The sequence below is a fragment of the Hyaena hyaena genome, unplaced genomic scaffold (genome assembly GCF_003009895.1).
Source record: "Hyaena hyaena isolate Hyena2069 unplaced genomic scaffold, ASM300989v1 scaffold_860, whole genome shotgun sequence".
NCBI classification, from domain to species: domain Eukaryota; kingdom Metazoa; phylum Chordata; class Mammalia; order Carnivora; family Hyaenidae; genus Hyaena; species Hyaena hyaena.
In genome coordinates this window covers 256621-281708 of record NW_024081493.1, presented here as the reverse complement: position 1 = coordinate 281708, position 25088 = coordinate 256621, and the positions used below count along the sequence as shown (strand labels likewise).

Below are 25088 nucleotides of genomic sequence, written 5' to 3'. Positions count from 1 at the left end.
TCATTGTGCGTGTTCAGATCCAGCTGTTGGAAGGCTTATTGGAATCTTGGTCAGAATATGAAAATAACGTGCAGAGTCTGAAAACTTGGTGTGAAACCCAGGAAAACAGACTAAAGCAACAGCATCGAATTGGAGACCAGGCCTCAGTTCAGAGCACAATGAAAGACTGTCAGGTACGTTGCCCAGGTGGCTGATGCACCTTTGTCATAGTTTCGTGGCAGGTGCCAAAGTAACTTCCTGGCCTTGGGAGCTGAGATTTAAATCCTGAAAAATGTTGTATTTGGTAATGAATTTCTCTGCTTATGAGAGTTTATGAGGTTTTTCTTTAACTATTATTTTTTTCACCTATTTAAAATAAATTGAAATTATGAGAATCTTGAGACACACTCTTAAGTAGACACAATGCTACTAACTCCCATACGCTGATCATCAGATTTAATCATTATTAAGATTATGGCATATTTTTCTGAATTATTTCTTTTCTGAAATATTTTACAGTGAATCCCAGACATCATGGTGTTTTACTCCTGCAAGATACAGTACACATCTCTAAGAGATTGACATTTTCATGCATAACCATAACATCCTGATCACCACAAAAATTTAATAATAATCCCTTCATGCTATTCAAAGCTCGGCTCATAACACTGTCTCTACAATTTCCTTTAAAATGTCTTTTTTTTCCCAGTTAATTTGTTCACATAGGGATACAACAATGTCCACATGCTCCATTTGTTATTAGACCTCTTAAGCCTCTTCAGTATTTGTTAATACAGTTAACTTGCCAGAGAAGCTGTAGACTGGTCCCACGTTCAGGATTAGCCGGTGGACTTTCTCTAAGACGTCATTTAACTTGCTCCTCTCTCTCTCCTCTGTATTTTCTGTAAATGAAAGTTAGCACTAGACGCTTCATGGAGTTCTGTTTTTAACTCTAAGGAGCAGAGTGTTTCACAGATGACAATGTTACTTTCTCCCATGTCCCATGGGAAGCTTTTCGCAGCATCTGCTCCTTCTACTGTTGATGGTAAGTGTCTGTGTCAGGTGGATTGAGCGCGCTCTGAATGTTTTCCAGCGACTTAGGAACACTAAATATTTGCTCAGGTATTCTTGGTTATGCTAAAGAAATGTGAGTTATTGGGGTGCCTGGATGGCTTAGTCAGTTAAGCGTCCGACTTTCGCTTAGGTCGTGATCTCACGGTTCGTGGGTTCCAGCCCCGCGTCGGGCTCTGTGCTGACTGCCAGCTCAGAGCCTGGAACCTATTTCAGAGTCTGTGTCTCCATCTCTCTCTGACCCTCCCCTGCTCACGCTGTCTCTCTCTCTCTCTCTCCTAGAAATAAATAAAAATATTTTAAAAAAAAAGAAATGTGAGTTATTACAGTTTCTGCTGTAATAAAATTGTAAAACAATTCAATAATTTTTCATATATGGAGCAGCTGTGATGGCTCTCTGTAGTGTTTCCAAAGAAGAGTCGAAGACTCAACTGTGAAATAATTCTACAGAAACACACCTTTCACCAAATCTTGTTTTTATATTGTAGACTCCAAAAAGAAAAGCCTTTCATAGCGATCTTCCTTCCAGCTAGCAGTTTTTTCTGGGGGCACACGTAAGGAGAGATATATTTAAACTCTCAGTCAAAGCTTTTCCATTTAGAAACAGAGGAGCAGATGCCCTTGTGCCGGGCTGGCGAGCTCATGGATTGTAATTTCTATAGTGGATAAATATGGCAAAACCAACGTATAAAGAAATACCCTGAAATTTAAAATATGCTTCTCATCAGAAGGTGGGTGTAGAAAAAGCTGAAGACCAAAATTATGCACCAGCTAGTCTTATAGCATTTCCAGGTTTCCAGGGGCTAGTAGTATTTCTGATTTCAGCCATCAATTTTGTATATCAAAATGCACCAAAAAATCTGGAATTTCATAATTTTACTTTGAGGGATGAGAGATCTGACCTCTTAAGCTCCTAAATGTTTCCATTTAAATGAAAAGATAATTTGCAAGATTAGTGCTTCTTCATTCTCTATTAGAAGGAAATAATGCATTAACTTTTCATTTTTAAAAAAAAATTGTTTTTAAGGTTTGTTTATTTTTGAGAGAGAGTCAGAGCATGAGTCGGGGAGGGGCAGAGAGAGAGGGAGACACAGAATCCGAAGCAGGCTCCAGGCTCTGAGCTGTCAGCACAAGGCCCGATGTAGGGCTTGAACCATGAGATCATGACCTGAGTGGAAGTTGGACACTTAAGTAACTGAGCCACCCAGGCACCGCTGACTTTTTTCTTCTTTCTCTCCTTTTTCTTTTATTATTATTTTTTAATGTTTATTTATTTTTGAGAAAGAGAGAGCATGAGTGGGAAGGGGCAGATAGAGAGGGAGACACAGAATCCAAAGCAGCCTCCAGGCTCTGAGCTGTCAGCACAGAGCCCAATGTGGGGTTCAAACTCGGGAATGAGGAGATCATGACCTGAGCCAAAGTCAGATGCTTAACCAAATGAGCCACCTAGGCACCCCTTTAAATTTTTTTTGAATGTGTATTTATTTTTGAGACAGAGAGAGAGAGAGCGAGCGAGAGAGAGCGACCGAGCACAAGTGGGGTAGGGGCAGAGAGCTACTTTTTCATCTCATTAATGTACTTTTTTCTGCCATTTTCTATTTTGCTTTTTTTTCCCCATGCCTGTACCTTTTATTTAACAAAGACATTACTATCAGAAGATGTCACAGAGGTTTGGCCAAGTTTTACTCCTTTTTGGACACAAATTTTAGTCTCCCAGAAGGTCACACCAGGCGGTGTCAGGAGGAAAAGCTTGAAATGTGGTTTAAAGAACTTCACTTCAATGCCAGTTAGTGATTTCAAATTTAGTCATTTTTTTTGAGACAAAGAACAGAATGAAAGTAACCCACACGGTTATTTTGGGGCATCACATATAAATCACCATAGCTTAATGGCAGGCTCTATTTGGCAAAACCGCAAACCTTGATAAAAATTTATTGTCATTTTTAAGAAATTGTTCCTCTGGACCAAAGTGTGATATTCAAGCCAGCAGGCTTAAATCAGTGACTGGATTCAAGCTTTATTTTCTTTAAAACATCTTGAATACTTTCCCATTCTTTCAGAAGTGATTTATTAATTTAAACCAACATAAAGAATGATATTTATGAATTAACTCATATTAGGAATGATTTATTACAGCAAAAAATGTTAAGTTTGGCTTTTTTCTTCATTGATCAGAAACACAATCATCCTTTAATTATTATTGAAAGGAAAGGAAAACACATTTTGATTTTGCACAAAATATACACTTCAGTCTTTTTTCCTTCCTGGGTTTTGCTTTTATGCCAACATAAATGTGCAGGGCATTTCAGGGATGTGTTTTTAAGCAATGGGTCATTCATTTAATATTGCTCAATGAAAAAGTTAACATCTATGGGTAAATAAGAATAAATTTATTTCCTATGGCCGGAGTTTAGCATCCTAGTAAAGACATGTTGGAAGGATTGTTATGGTTAATCTTTTAGAGAAGTAGAGGGGCGCCTGGGTGGCTCAGTCAGTTAAATGTCCAACTTCAGCTCAGGTCATGATCTCACAGTTCATGGGTTCGAGCCCTGTGTCAGGCTCTGTGCTGAACTTTGCTCAAAGTCTGGAGCCTGCTTCGGATTCTGTGTCTCCTTCTCTCTCTGCCCCTCCTCCCCCTCACACTCTGTCTCACTCTGTCTCTCAAAAATAAATAAACGTAAAAAAAATAAAAAATAAAGAGGTAGAGAGATCCTTAAATAGTGAAATTAATGATGTTTTCTATACTGCATAGAGGACCTATCACCCTAGTAATCATTGTATTCATTCTCTGGTTAATTATCAAAGCTGTCAAAATATTGACAGAATTATGAAGTGGAAATGAAAGAACAATATTAGAAACAGAAGTGATCTCCTCAGGCTACTAATTGCATGAATTTCTAATTAATACATCAAGAAAAAATAGCTTCATGATAATTAAGGAGAGAAAAATAAATAAATTGGTACTGCCTCATAGCTGATTACCAAATAGTTGAATATTATAATACTGTCCTACATGAGCTGAGTTTTTAACAGCTTAAAAAGCATTTCATATATATTATTTTAGAATTTTCTCATTCTAACCTCCAAAGCCTACATAGCTACATATCTAGCTATTTTTTTTAATGTTTATTTATTTTTGAGAGACAAAGGCAAAGTGTGAGCAGGTGAGGGTCAGAGAGAGAGGGAGACACAGAATCTGAAGCAGGCTACGGGCTCTGAGCTGTCAGCACAGAGCCTAATGTGAGGCTCAAACTCATGAACTGCGAGATCCTGACCTGAGCCGAAGTCAGATGCTTAACTGACTGAGCCACCCAGGCGCCCCTCTCCATATCTAGTTCTGGAGGTATACTCCTGAATATAAGCATGCAACCATGCCTTAATATATAGCTTCTCACATCACTCCAGCCTGGAATCTACATCCTTTCCAGAAGCCACGTCTGGGTACTCTCCTCCACCACTGCCCCGGGAATCAGTAGGCGCTAAAGGTTTGGGTTCTCATCCCATCTCCGGGCCTCACCAGCGCTGTAACCCAAGCTTATAGGTCTTGATCTCCCACTGATTTACCCAGTAAATGTTGATAGCCATCTCAGCCTCCCATACTGTGCTTTCCAAAGTCTCAAATGGCGTGAAAATATAAATTAGGATTATAATGTCTGGTTAAGGTTGCTCTCCAGAGTGTCGCCTCTTTTATTTTCTTTTTCGAAGATTTGATACTGACCATTATAAAAGCACATCCCAAAGAAAAGCAAGATTTGATTCCTGGAGGGAAAGCCTGTAACCTTTTGGAATCACAGAATCAGAAAGAAAGAAAGGCTAAAAGAGATTCTGATTTTCTGCCTGAAGAAACAGACCCAGTGGAAGTTTCTAGATTAAAGTGCCACATTTTGGGGCGCCTGGGCGATTCAGTTGGTTAAGTGTCCAACTTCGGCTCAGGTCATGATCTTACGGTTTGTGGGTTCGAGCCCTGCATCGGGCTCTGTGCTGACAGCCAGCTCAGAGCCTGGAGCCTGTTTCTGATTCTGTATCTCCCTCTCTCTCTGACCCTCCCCTGCTCACGCTGTCTCTCTCTCTCTCTCTCAAAAATAAATAAAAAAACATTTAAAGAAAAAAGTGCCACATTTTAACAGTAGCAGAAATGTAACTGAACTTAGATGCCGCGGCCCAGAATACCATTCTATTGCATGTCAGCCTAGGGCTGTGTAACTTTTCCAATGCCAAGATATATGAATTTAAGAATATAAATTATGTTACTATTTCTCACATATATTTCTTTCCTTCTGGCTTCTTAAAAAAATTACCTGGTGCCATGTCTTTATTAGGTAATCAAATTTTACTTTTTATAAGCTATGCTAATTTATCTTGGAATAAAAGGACTGTTTAAAAAATTTAATGTAAGAACAAGTACTGCTGTGTGAAGACCCTCTCCTGAAAATGAAAAGGTTTTTGTTATTAGTAAAAAATTGGGGGGATATGAGACTGTGTAATGGCTCAATTTCAGTGCACTGTGGAGTTCTGTAATAGAACAATTTGAAGTGACTATTTTTAATCTCTCAGGATCTAGAAGATTTGATTAGAGCCAAAGAAAAAGAAGTAGAGAAAATTGAGCAGAATGGACTTGCTTTGATTCAGAACAAGAAAGAAGAAGTCTCTGGTGCTGTCACAAGCACGCTGCGGGAGCTCAACCAAACCTGGGCAAATTTAGACCACATGGTAATCACTGCTTGCAGAGACCTGACTTTAAGACCATGTTTGCCGTCTCCTGTCCAAACATGTCATGGGTTTTGGTTTTCCTAAATTAATTGAGTAGTCACAGACTATCGACATTGCATCGATTACATTTGGAAGGTTAAGGGTTGACATCCAGAAAGTCCAAAGTAGATATCTTTATAAATGACACAGATCGAACTAAGAAGTTACATTTTCTGTTGCAGATAGTGTTCTTAGATGTTTTGTCCTAAGATAAGAATTTGAGGGTTTGTGTGCACGCGTGTGTGTGTGTGTGCGTGTGCGCGCTCGCGCGCGTGTAGGCATATGGGAAATAGGAAGGAAAGAAGGAGGGAGGGAGGGAAGGGAAGGGGATAAATATTTTTTATTTCATTTCTGGGGACCAGACTGCATACATTCAGATCTAGAACTCTCATATTCCAATAGTGTGATCTCAGGTGGTTTTCATAACCTCTTTGTGTCTCAGGTTTTTTATCTGTAAGATGGGGATAATAATAACACCCACCCCATAAGGTTATTTTAAAGATTGAATGAATTAATACATTTAAAACACTCATTTGATATTAAATATATTGACCTTTTACCACTTTTATATTACATGGATATGTAGAATATATATCATGTATATTACATGCAAAGGTCCTTTTAGGCATTTAAATTTAGACTGAGTGGTCAAAAGTATGAAAAATGTACATTTCAGTGCTGCTACATCTTTTCAAATCTTTTTTTTTCCTAGTTTATTTATAATGTCTGAAACCTGAGGAAGTTATTAAATACTAATGTTGTTTCCATCAGTTCAATATCTACTCCATCGTTTCGATCTATATTTCAATAGATATTCCATTAGTTTGAATGTAATGCAATTATAAGAAGTATCTGTCTCTTTCAAAAGGTTGGGCAATTAAAGATACTGCTGAAGTCTGTGTTTGACCAATGGAATGATCACAAAGTGGCCTTTGATGAGATAAACAGCTACCTCATGGAGGCCAGATACTCTCTTTCTCGCTTCCGTCTGCTGACTGGTTCTTTAGAAGCTGTACAGGTTCAGGTAGACAATCTTCAGGTAAGGAATGAACTCAACCCATCTTTGATATTCTCTTTACTTTGATAAAATTTTAAAAAGCCATGTGAACATCATCCCGGAATATTGCTATATATTGTTCATATTTAGTTATTTTTAAATATTCAAGATTAATCGTACCTGCTTTATTTTTAACTTAATTAAACCTTCCTGTGGATGCCCAATTTCTGGATTAGTTGATAGAAAACCAAATGATTTTAAAAACTCTATTATATAATACCTGTGTGAATATATTTTATAAAAAAGATTTTACATTCAAGCCAACCTCCCTGACCCATTGTCGCTGCCTATGTCTTCCCCTTTCTCTCTTTATCCTGCTTCTCCAAACACGTTCTGAGGAAAAGAAAACAAAGAGAAAGATAGCAAAGTGGTAAATCTGTAAACTATTAAGTTGTTAGTTCAGCGTAGCATCAGTGGTCAGTGTGATGTCTACACATCAGCCTCTTTTCCTAAGTACTTCCTGCTTGGTTTCCTGGGTGCCTGTCATCACTGTACTCGTACAGAATGACATTGCTGCCATTTGACCCCGCAGAGCACTCTCTCTTACCTCAGGCCACTGCCTTCCAACAGCTGCCGCTTGTACTCCCTGTGCACTGGGCACTGAGCGGACACTCTCACCTGCAGCCGCTCTTTCTCCCTGGCTAACTCATGCAGGGCACGGGATGGGCGGGACAGGCCCTCCGGGGAGGGGATGCCAGCATGAGCCCCTCCTTACATTAGGCCACCTCCCTGGCTTGGCAATGAACGTTCATATGTTGCTGACTTCATACACAGACGTCCCTCTCTGAAGGGAATGTTTTTTTCTTATGGGTGGGATAGGAGGGAGGAAGGATAAAATGTATCTAGGTAATTTCTTTAAACCTTAAATAGGTTTTGCAGATACTGAGAGTCATTAAAACAGTGCTTTGGGAATAGTAAGTTTGGAAACATATTTTATAAGCTTGCAGCAATTAGAAGTACTTTTTAGTTTGGCGTATGCTGTTTAACACCTGCACGTGTGGTCTTAAGATATGAAAGGATTTTGATTTGATGGCAGTCAGATGTTGGTGTTAAATAGAACTGGATTTTTGTGCCCTACTTCATTCACCTAGAGAGTTTTGCTATGAATGGAGTCTGTCACCTCAGCAGTGTTTCTGGGGAAATGTCTTCCTTCAAGATGTGTCGCTGGTCCTTGGTAGAAGATTGCGCCAAGTCTATAACCTGTCTAAAAAGTATTCTTTGCAAGGAAGAACACCCAGATAGAGAATTTATAAATGGTACCCAGAAAAAATCATGACTTCTGAAGGTCTGCTTGTTAGGAGTTTCTGGTAGAACAGTTCTAAATATGTAATAAAAGAGACACCTGGGTTTTGACTTTGAACAGCAAAGAGAACGAGTGTGAGAGATTGCATGCATGCCACTGTCAGAGCTTCATACCAGATGACAAGGACACTCGTGTGAGCTTTTCCAGCAGAATTCCAGATGCCACAGTAAGAAGGTTTAGTTGTTAGGAATCTCTTCTCACACCCATAAGAACAAAATCATAAAAGAAGCAATGATTATCTAATGAAAACTTACAAAGCATGGGAACAAAGTCATGGTTTATGTATTTTTATGTGCATTTTTATGAAAACAGCTCTAACTTACTTGATTATTAGAATTTGGAACTTGATTATTAGAATTTGCATCCCGTCACGTCATCTGTGGCACTTTTTTTTCCCCCTCCCCTGGGAAGAATCTTCAAGACGATCTGGAAAAACAGGAAAAGAACTTACAGAGGTTTGGCTCTATCACCAACCAACTGTTAAAAGAATGTCACCCACCTGTGACAGAAACTCTTACCAACACATTAAAAGATGTCAATATGAGGTATGGACCATGCTAATTTTATGCATTATTTACATCACAGCCTTCTTAGGAATAATGATACAATTAAAACTTGCTAGCATTTTAAAGTTGAGCTTTAAAGACTCTATTCAGGTTTTACTCTTCACAAATGAATTTAAGGTAAGAGAATGTAGTGACGAGGCTTAGAAAGAAATTAGCCCTGCTGTATATCCAAAGATTGACCCCACTCCTACTATATTCCTAAAATATGAGTGGGTCATATGACGTGATAAAATGTCCAACTGAGATGAAACATCCCCGCATTATTTCCATAGTCACATGAAGGAGGATCGTGAAAAGTAATACAGTAAATAACAGCATTTGTTGAGAGGTGTTAATCTGCCCGTGAGTGTTGGCTGTTGTTTTCAGATGGAATAACTTGCTGGAAGAGATTGCTGAGCAGCTGTGCTCCAGCAAGGCCCTCCTTCAGCTTTGCCAGAGGTACAAGGACTACTCCAAACAGTGTGTGTCTACGGTTCAACAGCAGGACGACCGAGCCAACGAGCTCCTCAAGACGGCCACGAACAAGGACATTGCCGATGACGAAGCTGCGGCTTGGATCCAGGACTGCAACGTATGTTTAGGCACTCCGGTGTTTTCCCGCCTGGCCGGCCTTAGACATCGCATGTGTCAGGTTTAGACTGTGTCTACGCTTTTGGTGTGTCTCAGTATGTGGCACAGCTATCCAACAGTTGCTTCTAACTATCAGAGAGGCTCCTAGCTTTTCAGAACACAGTTGCACATGTATCAGATTTAAGAGGCCCCTCCCCACTGTTTCATTTCTAAAGATGAGTTGTTTTCCCATTTTTTTTTTCCTAATGGCACACCCTCCATGAGAAGAGTTGGGCTGTTTTTACAGATTTGGTCAATATAAGAAATGACCGGGGCGCCTGGGTGGCTCAGTCGATTAAGTGTCTGACTTCAGCTCAGGTCATGATTTCACGATTTGTGAGTTCAGGCTGCGCATTGGGCTCTGTGCTGACAGCTTGGAGCCTGGAGTTGGATTCAGATTCTGTCTCCCTCTCTCTCTCTGTTCCTCCCTTCCTCCTTGCACTCTGTCTCTCTTTCTCAAAAATAAATAAACACTAAAAAAATTTTTTTAATATAAGAAATGACTGAATGGAGACTAATGTTGTATCTTTTAAAAATCCACTGTGAAAAGTTTGATCTATCTCTTATGTAAGCATGCACATAATTATTTCTTCTAAGAACTTAACAGTAGAAAGAAGTCTTTCTCTCCTGATTTACTGGTATACTTCTTTCCTTTTTTTCTTTTTTTTTTTTCTTAAATAGTTTATTGTCAAGTTGGTTTCCATGTAATACCCAGGGCTCATCCCAACAAGGGCCCTCCTCCATGCCCATCACCCCCCTTCCCCTTCACCCTCCATCTGCCCTCAGTTTGTTCTCAGCATTCAAGAGTCTCTCATGGTTTGCCTCCCTCCCTCTCCCCAACTATTTTTCCCCTTCTTCTCCCCCATGGTCCTCTGTTAAGTTCCTCCTAATCCACCTATACGTGCAAACATATGGTATCTGTCCTTCTCTGCCTGACTTATTTCGCTCAGCATAACATCCTCAAGGGCCATCCATGTTGCTACACATGGCCAGATTTCATTCTTTCTCGTTGCCATGTAGTATTCCATCGTATAGATAAACCACATCTTCTTGATCCATTTGTCCGTTGATGGACACTTAGGCTCTTTCCACGTTTTGGCTATTGTTGAGAGTGCTGCTATGAACATTGGGGTCCATGTGCCCCTGTGCATCAGCACTCTTGTATCCCATGGGTAAATCCCTAGCAGTGCTATTGCTGGGTTATAGTGGAGCTCCATTGTTAACTCTTTGAGGAACCTCCACACTGTTTTCCAGAGGGGCTGCACCAGTTTACATTCCCACCAACAATGTAGGAGGGTGCCCATTTCTCCACATCCTCGCCAGCATCTATAGTCTCCTGATTTGTTTATTTTAGCGACTCTGACCGGCGTGAGGTGGTATCTCAGTGTGCTTTTGATTTGTATTTCCCTGATGCTGAGGGACTCTGAGCATCATTTCATATGTCTGTTGGCCATCTGGATGTCCTCTTTGGAGAGGTGTCTGTTCATGTCTTCTGCCATTTCTTCACTGGATTATTTGTTTTTCGGGTGTGGAGTTTGGTGAGTTCCTTATAGATTTTGGATACTAGCCCTTTATCTGATACATCATTTGCAACTACCTTTTCCCATTCCATCAGTTGCCTATTAGTTTTATGGATTGTTTCCTTTGCCGTGCAGAGGGTTTTTATCTTGATGATGTCCCAGTAGTTCATTTTTGCTCTTGATTCCCTTGCCTTTGGGGATGTGTCAAGTAAGAAATTGTTGCGGTTGAGGTCAAGGACATTTTTTCCTGCTTTCTCCTCTAGGGTTTTTATGGTTTCCTGTCTCACATTCAGGTCCTTTATGCATTTTGAGTTTATTTCTATGGTGTGAGAAAATGATCTAGTTTCATTCTTCCGCATGTTGTTGTCCAGTTCTCCCAGCACCATCTGTTAAAGCGGCTGTCTTTTTTCCATTGGATACTCTTTCCCGCTGTGTCAAAGATTAGTTGGACATACATTTGTGGGTCCAATTCGGAGTTCTCTATTCTAGTCCATTGGTCTACGTGTCTGTTTTTGTGCCAATACCATACTGTCTTGACAATGACAGCTTTGTAGTAGAGGCTAAAGTCTGGGATGGTGATGCCTCCCGTTTTGGTTTTCTTCTTCAATATTACTTTGTCTATTCAGGGTCTTTTGTCGTTCCATACAAATTTTAGGATACTTTGTTCTAGTTTTGAGAAGAATGCTGGTGCAATTTTGATTGGAATTGCATTGAATGTGTAGATTGCTTTGGGTGGTAATGACATTTTAACAATATTTATTCTTCCGATCCACGAGCGTGGAATGTTTTTCCATTTCTTTGTGTATTCTTCAATTTCCTTCGTAAGTTTTCTATAGTTTTCATCAGACAGATCTCTTATATCTTTGGTTAGGTTTATTGCTAGGTATTTAATGTTTTTCTTTGTGCAATTGTGAATGGGATCAGTTTCTTGACTTCTCTTTCTGTTGCTTCATTGTTGGTATATAAAAATGCAACCGATTTCTGTACATTGATATTGTATCCTGCAACTTTGCTGAATTCATGGATCAGTTCTAGTAGGCTTCTGGTGGAGTCTGTTGGGTTTTCTATGTAGAGTATCATGTTGTCTGCAAAAAATGAAAGTTTGGCTTCTTCTTTGCCAATTCTGATGCCTTTTATTTCCTTTTGTTGTCTGATGGCTGATGCTAGGACTTGCAGCACTATGTTAAACAACAGTGGTGAGAGTGGACATCCCTGTCGTGTTCCTGATCTCAGGGGGAAAGCTCTCAGTTTTTCCCTGTTGAGGATGATGTTAGCTGAGGGCTTCTTGTAGGTGGCTCTTATGATGTTTAAGTAAGTTCCTTCTATCCTGACTTTCTCGAGGGTCTTTAATAAGAAGGGATGCTGTATTTTGTCAGATGCTTTTTCTGCATCCATCAACAGGATCATATGGTTTTTATCTTTTCTTTTGTAAACGGGACGTATCACATTGATTGATTTGCAAATAATGAACCAGCCCTGAAATGACCCAGGAATGAATCCCACTTCATCATGGTGGATAATTCTTTTTATGTGCTGTTGGATTCAATTTGCAAGTATCTTGTTGAGGATTTTTGCATCTGTATTCATCAAGGATATTGGCCTGTAGTTCTCTTTTTTTTTTTTGGGTCTCTTTCTGGCTTGGGAATCAAAGTGATGCTGGCTTCATAGAATGAGTCCAGAAGTTTTCCTTCGATTTCTATTTTTTGGAATAGCTTGAGAAGAATGAGTATTAAGTCTGTTTTAAATGTCTGGTAGAATTCCCCAGGGAAGCCATCTGGTCTAGGGCTCTTATTTGTTGGGAGATTTTTGATAACTGATTCAATTTCCTCACTAGTTATGGGTCTGTTCAGATTTTCTATCTCTTCCCGTGTGAATTTTGGTAGTGAGTGTGTGTTTAGGAATTTGTCCATTTCTTCTAAATTATCCAATTTGTGGCATATAATTTTTCATAATATTCCCTGATAATTGCTTGTATTTCTGAGGGGTTGGTTGTAATAAGTCCATTTTCATTCATGATTTTGTCTATCTGAGTGCGCTCTCTTTTCTTTTTGAGAAGCCTGGCTAGAGGTTTGTCAATTTTGTTAATTTTTTCAAAAAACCAACTCTTGGTTTCATTGATCTGTTCAACTGTCTTTTTGGATTTTGTATTGTTTGTTTCTGTCCTGATTTTTATTATTTCTCTTTTCCTCCTGGGTTTGGGGTGCTCTTGTTGCTCTCCTTCGAGTTCCTATAGGTGCACTGTTAGATTTTGTACTTACACTGTTTGATTTTGTACTTGTGTTTTTTCTTATTTCTTAAAATAGGCCTGGAGTGCAGTGTACTTTCCTCTTAGGACTGCCTTTGCCACATCCCATAGAATTTGAATTGTTGTGTTTTCATTTTCATTTGTTTCCATACATTTTCAAATTTCTTCTCTAATTGCCTGATTGACCCATTCATTCTTTAGTAGGGTGTTCTTTAACCTCATAGTTTTGGAGGTTTTCCAGACTTCTTCCTGTGGTTGATTTCAAGTTTCATAGTATTGTGATCTGGAAGTGTGCATGGTATGATCTCAATTCTTTTATGTTTATTGAGGGCTGCTTTATGTCCCAGTATGTTATCTATCTTGGAGAATGTGCCATGCACACTTGAGAAGAAAGTGAATTCCATGGCCTCAGGATGTAGAGTTCTAAATATATCTGTCAGATCCATCTAGTCCAATGTGTCATTCAAGTCCATTGTTTCTTTAGTGATTTTCTCTCTAGTTGATCTATCCATTGCTGTAAGTCAAGTATTAAAGTCCCCTGGTATTTGCACATTCTTATCTATAAGATTGTTTCTGTTTGTGATTAATTGTTTTATGTATTTAGGTGCTCCTGTATTTGGTGTGTAGACATTTATAATTGTTAGCTCTTCCTGATGGATAGACCCTGTAATTATTATGTAATGCCCTTCTTCATCCCTTGTTACTGCCTTTACTTTAAAGTCCAGTTTGTCTGATATAAGTATAGCTACTCCAGCTTTCTTCTGACTTCCAGTAGCTTGATAGATATTTCCCCATCCCCTTACTTTTAATCTGAAGGTGTCCTCAGGCCTAAAGCGAGTTTTTTGTAGATAGCAAATAGATGAATTTTGTTCTTTTATCCATTCTGCTACCCTATGTCTTTTGATTGGGGCATTAAGTCCACTTACATTCAGTGTTGTTATTGAAAAATATGAGTTTAGAGTCATTGTGTTCTTTGTAGGATTCATGCTTATTGTGGTGTCTCTGGTATTTTTTATTTCTTGCAACATTTCCCTCATAAAGTCTCCCTGAGGATTTCTTGTAGGGCTGGTTTAGTGGTGATGAATTCTTTCAATTTTTTGTTTATTTGGGAAGACTTTTATCTCTCCTATTCCGAATGACAGGCTTACTGGATAGAGGATTCTTGGCTGCATTATTTTTTCTGTTCATCACATTGAAAATTTCCTGCCATTCCTTTCTGGCCTGCCAAGTTTCAGTAGATATTTCTTTTACCACTCTGATTGGTTTCCCTTTGTATGTTAGGGCCCTTTTATCCCTAGCTGCTTTCAGAATTCTCTCTTTGTCCTTATATTTTGCCAGTTTCACTATATGTCATGCAGAAGATCGATTCAAGTTATTGCTGAAGGGAGTTCTCTGTGCCTCTTGGATTTCAGTGTCTGTTTCCTTCCCCAAATTGGGGAAGTTCTCTGCTATAATTTGTTTAAGGACTCCTTCAGCACCTTTCCCTCTCTCTTCCTCTTCTGGGATTCCTATGATACAGATATTGTTCCATTTGATTTTATCTCTCAGCTCTCGAGCTCCCCTTTTTGTGTTCCTGGATCAGTTTATCTCTCTTTTTCTCGGCTTCCTCTTTTTCTATAATTGTATCTTCTAATTCACCTCTTCTCCTCTCTGCCTCTTCAATCCGTGGATTTTACACCTCCATTTTATTATACACCAATTTATAGCATTTTTTAATTCATCACAACGATTTTTAAGCTCCATAGTCTTTGTAGCAATAGTTTCTCTGATGTTTTCCATGCCTTTTTCAAGCCCAGTGATTAATTTTATGACTATTGTTCTAAATTCTTGTTCAGTTATGTTGCTTATATCTGTTTTGAGCAGTTCTTTAGCTGTCATTTCTTCCTGGAAATTCTTTAGAGGTGAGTTCTTCTGTTTTGTCATTTTGGTTAGTTTTCTGTCTCTTGTTAGCTTTAAAAGCTTGTTATGCACTCTGTACCTGCGAATACTGCTGTATGAAAGAAGGCTCTTTGACTGTCCAGGGCCTGTCCATTCAGGAAGTCTTCTTTGAATGGTGTCTCTTGGTCTCTCTTGTTCAGACTTTGGTTACTTTATTTCCCTACACATAGTGGTATTTGGGACTCCCCACCATGTTTACTTTGGCTTGTTTCCTGAGGTAGCCTTGGAAAAGAAAACAGACAGACAAACCAAGGGAACAAAGACACACAAATGCACAGACAACTCCAACAAACACGCAAACCGAAAGGGAAAAAGAAAAAGAAAAAGAAAAAAAGAAGGGAAAAAAAGAGGAAGGAGGAAAAATAAATAATAAAAATTTAAAAAAAAGAGGAAAAGAAAAGAAAAAAGGAAAAACCCAAAAAGCAAAGACAGTCTAAAAGCATAAAACCAGAATTCCCAGCTACAAATAAAGAGTCAGGTGTGTGCAGTACTGATGGATGAGCATATACAAAGAGAGAAATGACAGGGTGGGGAGGAAGCAAAATTGGAAGAGAAATGACCAGACAGAGAGACTAAGAGGCTTAATTCAGAGAGAGAAAGAGGAGAATATGGTAAGAGGTGAGGAGAAAGAAAGATAACGTTACTCAGAGAAACTATATAGTCTGATTACTCCAGAGAGAGAGAGAGATAGAAAGGAAGTGGTGGAGGTGTAGAATATACATCTAGAGAATGGATTAAATGTGACTGTTTAAGCAAACCAGTGGCCAGATGCCCAGTCCAGCAGAGGGAATGGATACGTATGAGACAAGGGAAAATATACGCTATAAGGTTTTCTCAGTGGACTCTGTCTCCTTTTCCTCCCAAACTCCTGGATTCTGTATGGGTTCCTATGGCTTCAGGCCTTCTCCATTTGAGAGATGGGGGCGAGTGAAATGTAGGAAGCTCCCCACTTCTCTGCCATCTTGCCTCCTCCGGCCTCACAGTTCATGATTTCAACCCCTTGTTGGGGTCTGTGCTGTCAGCCAATATACTTCTTTCTAATAGCTTTTTAATATTTCTCTTTTTCACTGAAGTTGCCAATAAGCTACTTTAGGTTTTCAGGAACAGTTCTCTTGTTTCACTCATTCCATGGTTCTTACTCTTTATTTGGCTTTCTTTTAATGAACTTGTTTCAAAGAGCTTCTTGTAAACATTCCCAGATCAGTGTATTAGAATTAGGCAAGTTGTAAAAAGCACGTAAATAAAATTTCAGCCTATCCTAATACCTTCACATGAATGCTAAATAATCACCTTAGAGCCAAAGTTTAATATTTACACTGAAGGTAATGTAATGCTTTTCTCCCTGACTTCCACATAGTTTATCCTTATAAAATTTGTCATTTTATTTTTAATTTTTTAATGTTTATTTATTTTTGAAAGAGAGAGAGAGAGGGAGAGAAACAGAGCAGGAGCAGGAGAGGGGCACAGAGACAGAGGGAGAAACAGAATCCGAAGTAGGCTCCAGGCTTTGAGCTGTCGGCACAGAGACTGACGTAGGGCTCGAATTCATGAGCCTTCGAGCCATGAGATCATGACCTCAGTCGAAGTCAGCTGCTTAACCGACCGAGCCACCTAGGTGCCCCAAGATTTGTCATTTTAAAGTTTCAGTTCTTCTGAGTTGATACACACATACCTGTTTTAGAGGGCAGTGCCCCAAATTATTTCTCTGAATTTGTTAAAAATCTGTGTCAAGGTCAAAAGTGCCCTTTGTTTTTCTCCCTCTCGCAAAAGTCACTGTGTAAACATAGCAGGCTCTGCTCTTTCCCACATCTGGTGGGGCACCAACAACAAGTAGAAGAACCAGTCATTTGTCATTTCTTAGTGGTAGATGGAAATCAGAAACAGGGAATTTCCACCGGCTTCAATTTTGAGCATATACGAGTGTCCCACAAAAAAAAAAAAAAAAAAAAAAAAAGAAGGCAAGAGAAGCCATGGAAAAGAATGAAGATACAGTCTGCTTTGTATCCCGGCTGACTCTGCTCACCAGCGCCGGTGCTGGGGTTCTATGCGCCCCTGAGACAGGAGGGTCCACTGTAACCACTATAGTGCGACCACGCATGCAGACAGTGCCGTTGACAAACTCATCCCTGTGTGTATCATATTAAGTAGAAAAAGGCAAAATGTAGCACTATGTTTTTAATTTGATACCAACTACAGGACAAGGTAGGAAAAACTGCCCAAAAGCTTCCAGTACTGGCTCTCCTTGTAGACATGATTCTTCTTGTTTACGTATGTTTCTCTGCAGTTCCCCAGTGCCCTACAGTGAACCTATGTGACTTTTATTATAAGAATAGCACATTTATCTCTAAAAACGTTAACACACATCCCGTTTTAAAAGTCAGATTTTATTCTTGATCATTCTTGTGCAGGTGAAGGTTATTTAGTATAATAATTTGACAAAGTAAGAATGGAGTGTTTCTAGACGCGCGGACCTTTGCTGATTATCAGTCTAAGGAGTACCCTTAGCATGTTGTTTCATAATGACATATTTTCATCTTCTATAGGAGCTCCTCAAAGGCCTGGGGACAGTGAAGGATTCCCTTTTTGTTCTCCATGAGCTGGGAGAGCAGCTCAAGCAACAAGTGGGTGCTTCGGCAGCGTCGGCCATTCAATCCGATCAGCTGTCTTTGAGTCAACGCTTATGTGCCCTAGAACAGGGTCTGTGCAAGCAGCAGGCTGTGTTACAGGTGCGTTATGGTAGAGCTCATATTCAGTGTCATAAATGGGGCATCTATAACATCTCAGCCTCAACACAGGAAAAGAAAATCTCTCCAGCGTTGAGACTATGCCTCTTTCAAGAGCAAAGAATTAAAAGAGTAAACAAACTTGGAAGTTCCAATGGGGACCAGGGAAGGTGGGAGCCTTGCACTGTTCTTTCCAATGTAATTTTGCCCCTAAACCTAAATGCCTCCTTCTAGGGTGCTGAGTAAAATGTCTTCGACTAATCAGCACGAAGTGGCTTTAAGGCTGACATTCATGTTTATGTATCAATCAGAATATATTTGTTTGGAAGCATATTTTACAAGTAACTTTAGTTGGTTAATTAATAAGTGGTACATAGGAATCATTCTGTTTTCAAAAAATTATATTAATAAAGAGAAGAAAGTTTAAATCCTATAGCCTTGTTTCTTTAGGAAAGGCATCTTGAAGATGGCAGTCCGACACAAGAATATGAAAAGTAATTTCAATATCCACTTGCCCTTTGACTAGATTTCTAAATATCAATTTTCTTTTGTGGGGAAAAAAAAAGGCTGGAGTTCTTGACTATGAAAGCTTTACCAAGAGTTTAGAAGCTTTGGAGGCCTGGATAGTAGAAGCAGAAGAGCTATTACAAGGGCAGGACCCTAGCCACTCTTCTGACCTCTCGTCCATCCAGGAAAGGATGGAAGAACTTAAGGTAAGTGCGTTCAAACCCCAGGCCCAAATCTTCTATCTTCTGTTGTCAAAATCTTAAGGAATACTCACAACCTCTGACAGAGGCCTACTTTTTATTTTGGGCCTCCAAAGAAAAGCTTGCCAGCTCTGTTTCCCTGCAATGAGCAGGCACTGATTTCACAGACTGCAGTGGGAGCCTGGCCAGAAGCAGCCCTCGGTGCTCAGTGCTCCTTCGCACCTCTCGTCTCTCTCCATGCCCAGTGGGCCAGCTCCTCCCTCATAGCCCTTGAAACCTCCATCCCCACCTCTACCCTCATCCACTCCATCGCAAGCCCCCTGTCTCTCGGATCCCGGGCACAGCCTCCATGGGTCCCCTCGCAGCCACTCTTCCTCCTCTAGCCCACAGCTGCCAGAATGATCTCCTTCTATAAGGTTTTCCTTAATTATGAACTATTTTAAACATACAGTAAATAAAATAATACAATAGACATGCCAATTCTGGTGTCCTTTTCCTCTGCTTAAAGCCCTCCACGGGTTCGCACTGCTCTCCCATGGTGAAGACCAGTGTGGACTGTCATGCCCAGTGTACCTGGCTTGCACCTCAGGGCCCCATCTTCACCACTGTTCATGTCAGCATCCATCATAGCGCTTCCTGGCATCTGCACTCACCATATTCCTGTTTTCTGGAATTCCTTTTTTGTCCCCACCAACTCCCTTCCCACCAGAAGGAATGAACTTTTGATCATTTTGTTCAATGTCACTCCCTTAAGAAAGCTTCCCCTTTTGTTCATGGTCAGGCTTCCCGGGGACACACTTCCAAAGCACACTATTTGTTATCTTAAAATTTTTTTTCATATTAGTTAATTACGTTCATGTGATCATGTGATTACTGTTGTGGAATGGTGTTGTGACTCTATTATTAGAATATTATCTTACAGTCTGGGAGCCCCATGAGAAGGACAGTGGCATGTGAGTTTTGTTCACCTCTGATATCTACCCATGGAAATTCTGCCATTTGGTTGTTATGCTTTTGGCTTCAACACTTGGGAAGATTTATTCCATCTTCAGGGTAATGAGCCTATGTCAGAGCATGCAAAGAGAAAACACACAGAGACAAAGGTGTCCTGACATTTTCTTCTTCCTGTCACCAGTTTTCTAGATAGAGTTATAGATGCCCACATGAAAACCAGAAAAGACAGCTTTGTCCTATGTTTGAGATCTAAAAGCCTAGGTTGTGTTGTCAGCTGAGTCTCACCAACTTTGGGATTGGAGCCAAGGACCTAAAACTGAAACTGTTAAGATAATGCATGGTGGCTTCAAAGCTTGAATGGGATTGTGTTCCATCTAGCAAGAGCTCCAGAGCTCTTGTTTACCCAAATCTGCCACCTGCTAGCTGGGGGGGCCTTGCGCAGTTTGCTTACAGATTCTGAGCATCTTGTCTCCCATCCTGAAGTCGGTATAGTAGTAGTACTTACCTTATGGTCTTGTTTAGCAAATGAGTTATTACCTGTAAAGCTTTTATAATAATACTTGGTTTGTAACAAGCGTTTAAGGAATGGTAGCTATTACTATTATAATTGCTGCTATTATAAATATTAGTATTGGTATTAGATAATAAAGGAGCAGAATAGCACAGATAGATGGAATATACAAGGTAAGAAATAAGCCTTTTCAGTCATCAGCATAATTTTCATCCTTCATCAGTTATTAAGAATTACTTACGAGTAAATATACCAAGTAAATAATATACATAAACTACCTACATGTTCAATGAAAGCTAGTTAAGTAGCTGTAAAAGCGATTGCAGCAGGAGCACTGGAAACAGACTAGGAAATGCAGCTCTTTTTTATTTACAGCTCTGGAATTTATAAGTAAGTGGCCTAGAAATGCATAGGAGACCAAAGACTATCTTCTTCCGGAAATCAGAGGTCCGGAAGTCCAGTGTGAAGTGTGAAAGAACTTTGCCTTGGGGCGCCTGGGTGGCTCAGTCGGTTAACTGTCAGACTTCAGCTCAGGTCATGATTCCATGGTTTGTGAATTCAAGCCCCACACTGGGCTCTGTGCTGACAGCTCAGAGCCTGGAGCCTGCATCGGATTCTGTCTCTCCCTCTCTTTGCCCCTCCCCGTCTCATGCTTGCTTGCTCTCTCTCTCTCTCTCTCTCTCTCTCTCTCTCAAGAATAAATAACATTTAAAAAAACTTAAAAGAAAAAAAAACCTTGCCTTTTCTGACCATAGTGCTAACTTGGCTTTTAAATCTTGCTTTCAGGGACAGATGTTAAAATTCAGCAGCATGGCCCCAGATTTAGACCGTCTAAATGAACTTGGCTATAGGCTACCCCTGAATGATAAAGAAATCAAAAGGATACAAAATCTCAATCGGCACTGGTCTCTCATCTCCTCTCAGACTACAGAGAGATTCAGGTAGAGTAACCAAGAGATGGGTTGGCCACTCTGATATATCAGTAGAAATAAGTGCATGGCTTGTGTACGTCTGTAAGTTCTATGTCTTTCTAGTGATACTCACAGACTTTGATCCAGAAGGAGAAAATTCAGTGAAGTGGTGTCCCATGCTTAATGTACTAAAAATTGCTTGAACAAAAAAATTTTTAAAAGCTCATATAAGAACATATTAAAGATACATACATAATTTTATCATTTTTAAAACTTACCATTTTATGCTTTTATTCTTTTTTTTAAATTTTATTACTTGATGTAAAAACTTTGTGGTAGTCAGCTTAAAAGGGGAGGCAGAGAATCTTCATGTAATCTAGTTTTATATACTAACAATATAAGAACAAAAATATAATCATATTCTTTTTCCTTTGGTCTGTCAGTAAGTTGCAGTCATTTTTGCTACAACATCAGACTTTCTTGGAAAAATGTGAAACATGGATGGAGTTCCTGGTTCAAACGGAACAAAAGTTAGCAGTAGAGATTTCAGGCAATTATCAGCACCTTTTGGAGCAGCAGAGAGCACATGAGGTAGGTGATGCCAGTAGGTTTTCGGGTAACAGCGCCACGTGGAGGAGTTCAAGCGATGTATCATGTGGTGATATCTCTTAAGCTTGAAGTTTTCATACCTTAATTACAAAAATGTGGTCCGGTTCTTTGCTTTCATTGTTGGCTTTAAAAACATGTCAGGCTTCTGGGGCTCCTGGGTGGCTCAGTCGGTTAAGTGTCCGACTTCGGCTCAGGTCATGATCTCACTGTTCGTGGGTTTGAATCCCGTGTCAGGCTCTGTGCTGACAGCTCAGAGCCTGGAGCCTGTTTTGGATTCTGCGTCTCCCTCTCTTTCTGACCCTCCCCTGCTCACGCTGTCTCTCTCCCTCTCAGAGATAAATTAAAAAAAAAAAAAAAAACATTTTAAAAAATGTGTCAGGCTTCAATATGCTGCAATGTATACTGCCAGAATTGTGGTAAAAGTCTACTTACAGGGGGTAGGGGTTGGGAAGAGGGACTGGGGTGTGTGTGGAAGGAATGCAAAAAGACAATTTTCGAACTGAGTTACATCCTACATTAATATTGCCAAAGCTAGTTGATTAAGAGATTATGCCTTGATCTCAAGTGTTTGATAAGTGAAAATCGTGTGTTCTGTAAAAAGCATATCGATACCAAATATCTCCATGTGTACCTCTTGGTCAAGTTGTATTATAATTATTTCTTAAGAAACACTGAAGAGAGAACTGGGTACAAAAAGCAAATTAATTTGGTTTCCTTGTATAAGTGAATTGTCCCATGTATTTATGAAATATATGCAAATGGAGAGATAGGATTTACCTAAAAGCAGAGGAAAGCTTAATGCAGAACTATAAAGAGAATGAAACTAGGGGCGCTTGGGTGGCTCAGTCGGTTGAGCATTGAACTCTTGATTTTGCCTCAGGTCATGATCTCACAGTCATGAGATTAAGCCCTGCATTGGACTCCACACTCAGTGTGGAACCTGCTTAAGATTCTCTCTCTCTCTCTCTCTCTCTCTCTCTCTCTCTCTCTTTCTCTCTCTCTCTCCCCCTCTGCCCATCTCCCCAGTTTGTGTGCTCTTGCTCTCTCTCTCTCTCAAAAAAAAAGTGAAACTAATTTTAAAACATTTCACTTAAATTTTAAAAATAGAGAATTTTTAAATGTGGAAGGTATTTTTAAGTCCATTTTTGTCAAGGTGACTTACAATGAGATAAAAGACAATCAAAACTGAAGTGAGATATCACTTTGTACCCACTATAATGACTATGATGGTGAAGACAGCATGTGTTGATGAGGGTTATGTAGAAATTGGAACTCTCATACATTACCAGTGGGGGTGTAAAATGGTGAAGCTGCTTTGGAAAACAACTGGAGAGTTCCTCAAAATATTAAACAGAGTTACCATATGACCCAACAATCCTACTCTTAGCTTGATACCCAAGAGAAATGAACAGCTGTGTCCACAAAAACTTATGCAAGAATATCGTTCATATCAGTGTTATTTAGAGTAGCCCACAAGGGAGAACAACACGTATCTATCAGCTGATGAATGAATAGATAAAATGTGGGGGATAGTATTCAGCAATAAAAAGGAATGTGGTGATGATACACACTTCACATGGATCAACCTTGAAAACTTTATGCTAAGTGGAAAGAAGCCAGTCATAAAAGACAGGCATGATGCTTTTTACATGAAATATCCAAAGTAGGCAAATCCGTAGAGACAGAAAATAGGCTAGTGATTACCTAGTTCTCATGGACTGGGAAGAAATGGAGAGTGATTGCTGAGTGTGGAGTTCTTTTTAGGGTAACGAAAATGGTCTAAAATTGATGATGTTGGTATGTGTCCAACTCTGGGAACATAATAAAAGTCCTTAAATTATATACTCTAAATAGGTGAATTATAAGGTATATGAATTATATCTCAATTAATTTGTTTTAAAAACAGTGGAAATAATTCAAAAAACTTTCTGTTGAATTTTTTGGTAGTGAAATAATTTTATTAACAAATTAAATAAAAAAAACAGTGAGTTAAAAAATGTGGGATTTTAAAATCTTTAAAACTTTCTAAAAGATCTTAAGCTATTCCCTATCTGAAAAAAAAAACAATACAAATTATGTATTAACACTTAATATGATTGGGTGATTTTGAAAGAAGCGAAATATAATTCTACTTTTAGTCACTTAGTTTTACTGAACAAAAATGAAACTTTAAGTATATCTTAATTGGTTGTTTAAAAATACATTATTTCTATACTGCAGGATTTCATCCTGATTCAACTGGAAATATTTTTCAAAGCTTTACTAAAACCAGAAATTTTGGAAAGTTACCAGAAAACTGGTCACTAAAATTGGGAACTCTAAAGTATCTTTTTCTGTTTTTCAAATAATAGTTGTTTCAAGCAGAGATGTTCAGTCGTCAGCAGATTTTGCACTCGATCATTATTGATGGGCAGCGTCTTCTAGAACAAGGTCAAGTTGATGACAGGTAGGATCCTTGATATATTATTATGAAGAAAGTTTCCAGTGAAATAGTCATTTTCTTTTTAATGATCAAATTAGAGGGCATGTATCTAATCTTCCTAAGGCAATTGTACTGTAGTGGACCCTCAGTAATTGAAGGAGAGGCTTGTCTGAATCTCGAAAATGAGTGAGTATTGAATCTTCTTTAAGAACTGCTATTATATTATATAAAGGACGTAGAGTAATTGGAAATCACCTAGCCAACCTTCTCCAGACCTCTGCTGCAGACTGGAATTAATGAATAGATGAGAACAAATTGTATCAATGATATATCAATGGTTCATAAACAGATGCTTCTAATAGTCTCATGCAGCTACAGAAATTGTACTCCTCAAGGGAGCAGAGAGATCACTAGATTATCTCTCTTACTTATAGATGAAAACTTGAGACCCAGAAATGTGAACTGATGTGACCAAGGTCAATCAGCTAAGTAGCCACAAAATCGTGTATCTGGTTTCTAGTCAGGACCAGACAGCTTTACCATATCAGGGTAATTCCAGGTTTGAAAATGGTTTGCTGCCTTAGGTCAGAGGACACGCAAATGGAAATCTTGCTTCCGCTTCATTTCCTTAGCAGATTACCTCTTTATTAAAAGTAAAGAGGTAAAATCTAGCTCATCTTTTGACTTCTGGTATATGAATTGACAATTTCATGCTGTGTTTACATTTCCTAGAACAATAGCTAGTCTATTCCATATACTTTATTTGATGATATTGGAGTGTAAACCCCATTTATTACATAAAAACATCTTTCTCACATTAAGGCCCAGAATTAACTTGGTGTTTTTTTCCAAAAAAAAAAACATAAATCATTGTTTTTATTAAGAGGTTTTTTTTATTTCTTAATGTTTTGGAAGCAATTTCAGTTTTGAGTGGATATTTCTTTGGCAGTAACATGAAAGATTTTCATGGTTAAGCTTGGAACAACAAAATGTGAAGCCATATTTCTTCCTTTTTAAAAATGTTATTTGAAAAAAAAACTTATTTATTTAAATTCAAGTTAGTTAACATACAGTATGCTGTTGGTTTCAAGAGGGGAACACTGTGACTCATCACAACCTAGCAATTGAACTACTAGGTATTTATTCTAAGGATACAAAACTGCTGAATCCATATTTATTCTATTCAAAGTAAGCCAGGCCTAAACATGAAGTGT

General features: G+C 39.1%; 1 protein-coding gene across 1 annotated transcript in view; it reads left to right on the top strand.

The window, feature by feature from the left end:
- SYNE1 (spectrin repeat containing nuclear envelope protein 1) overlaps window positions 1-25088 on the top strand; it is a 461288-nt gene that overhangs the window by 354205 nt on the left and 81995 nt on the right. Inside the window, 10 exon segments of the mRNA XM_039220107.1 lie at window positions 18-173; window positions 5605-5760; window positions 6668-6838; window positions 8571-8704; window positions 9092-9296; window positions 17581-17763; window positions 18327-18473; window positions 20719-20873; window positions 21287-21434; window positions 23804-23898. Coding sequence (XP_039076038.1) covers window positions 18-173; window positions 5605-5760; window positions 6668-6838; window positions 8571-8704; window positions 9092-9296; window positions 17581-17763; window positions 18327-18473; window positions 20719-20873; window positions 21287-21434; window positions 23804-23898 — 1550 coding nt within the window.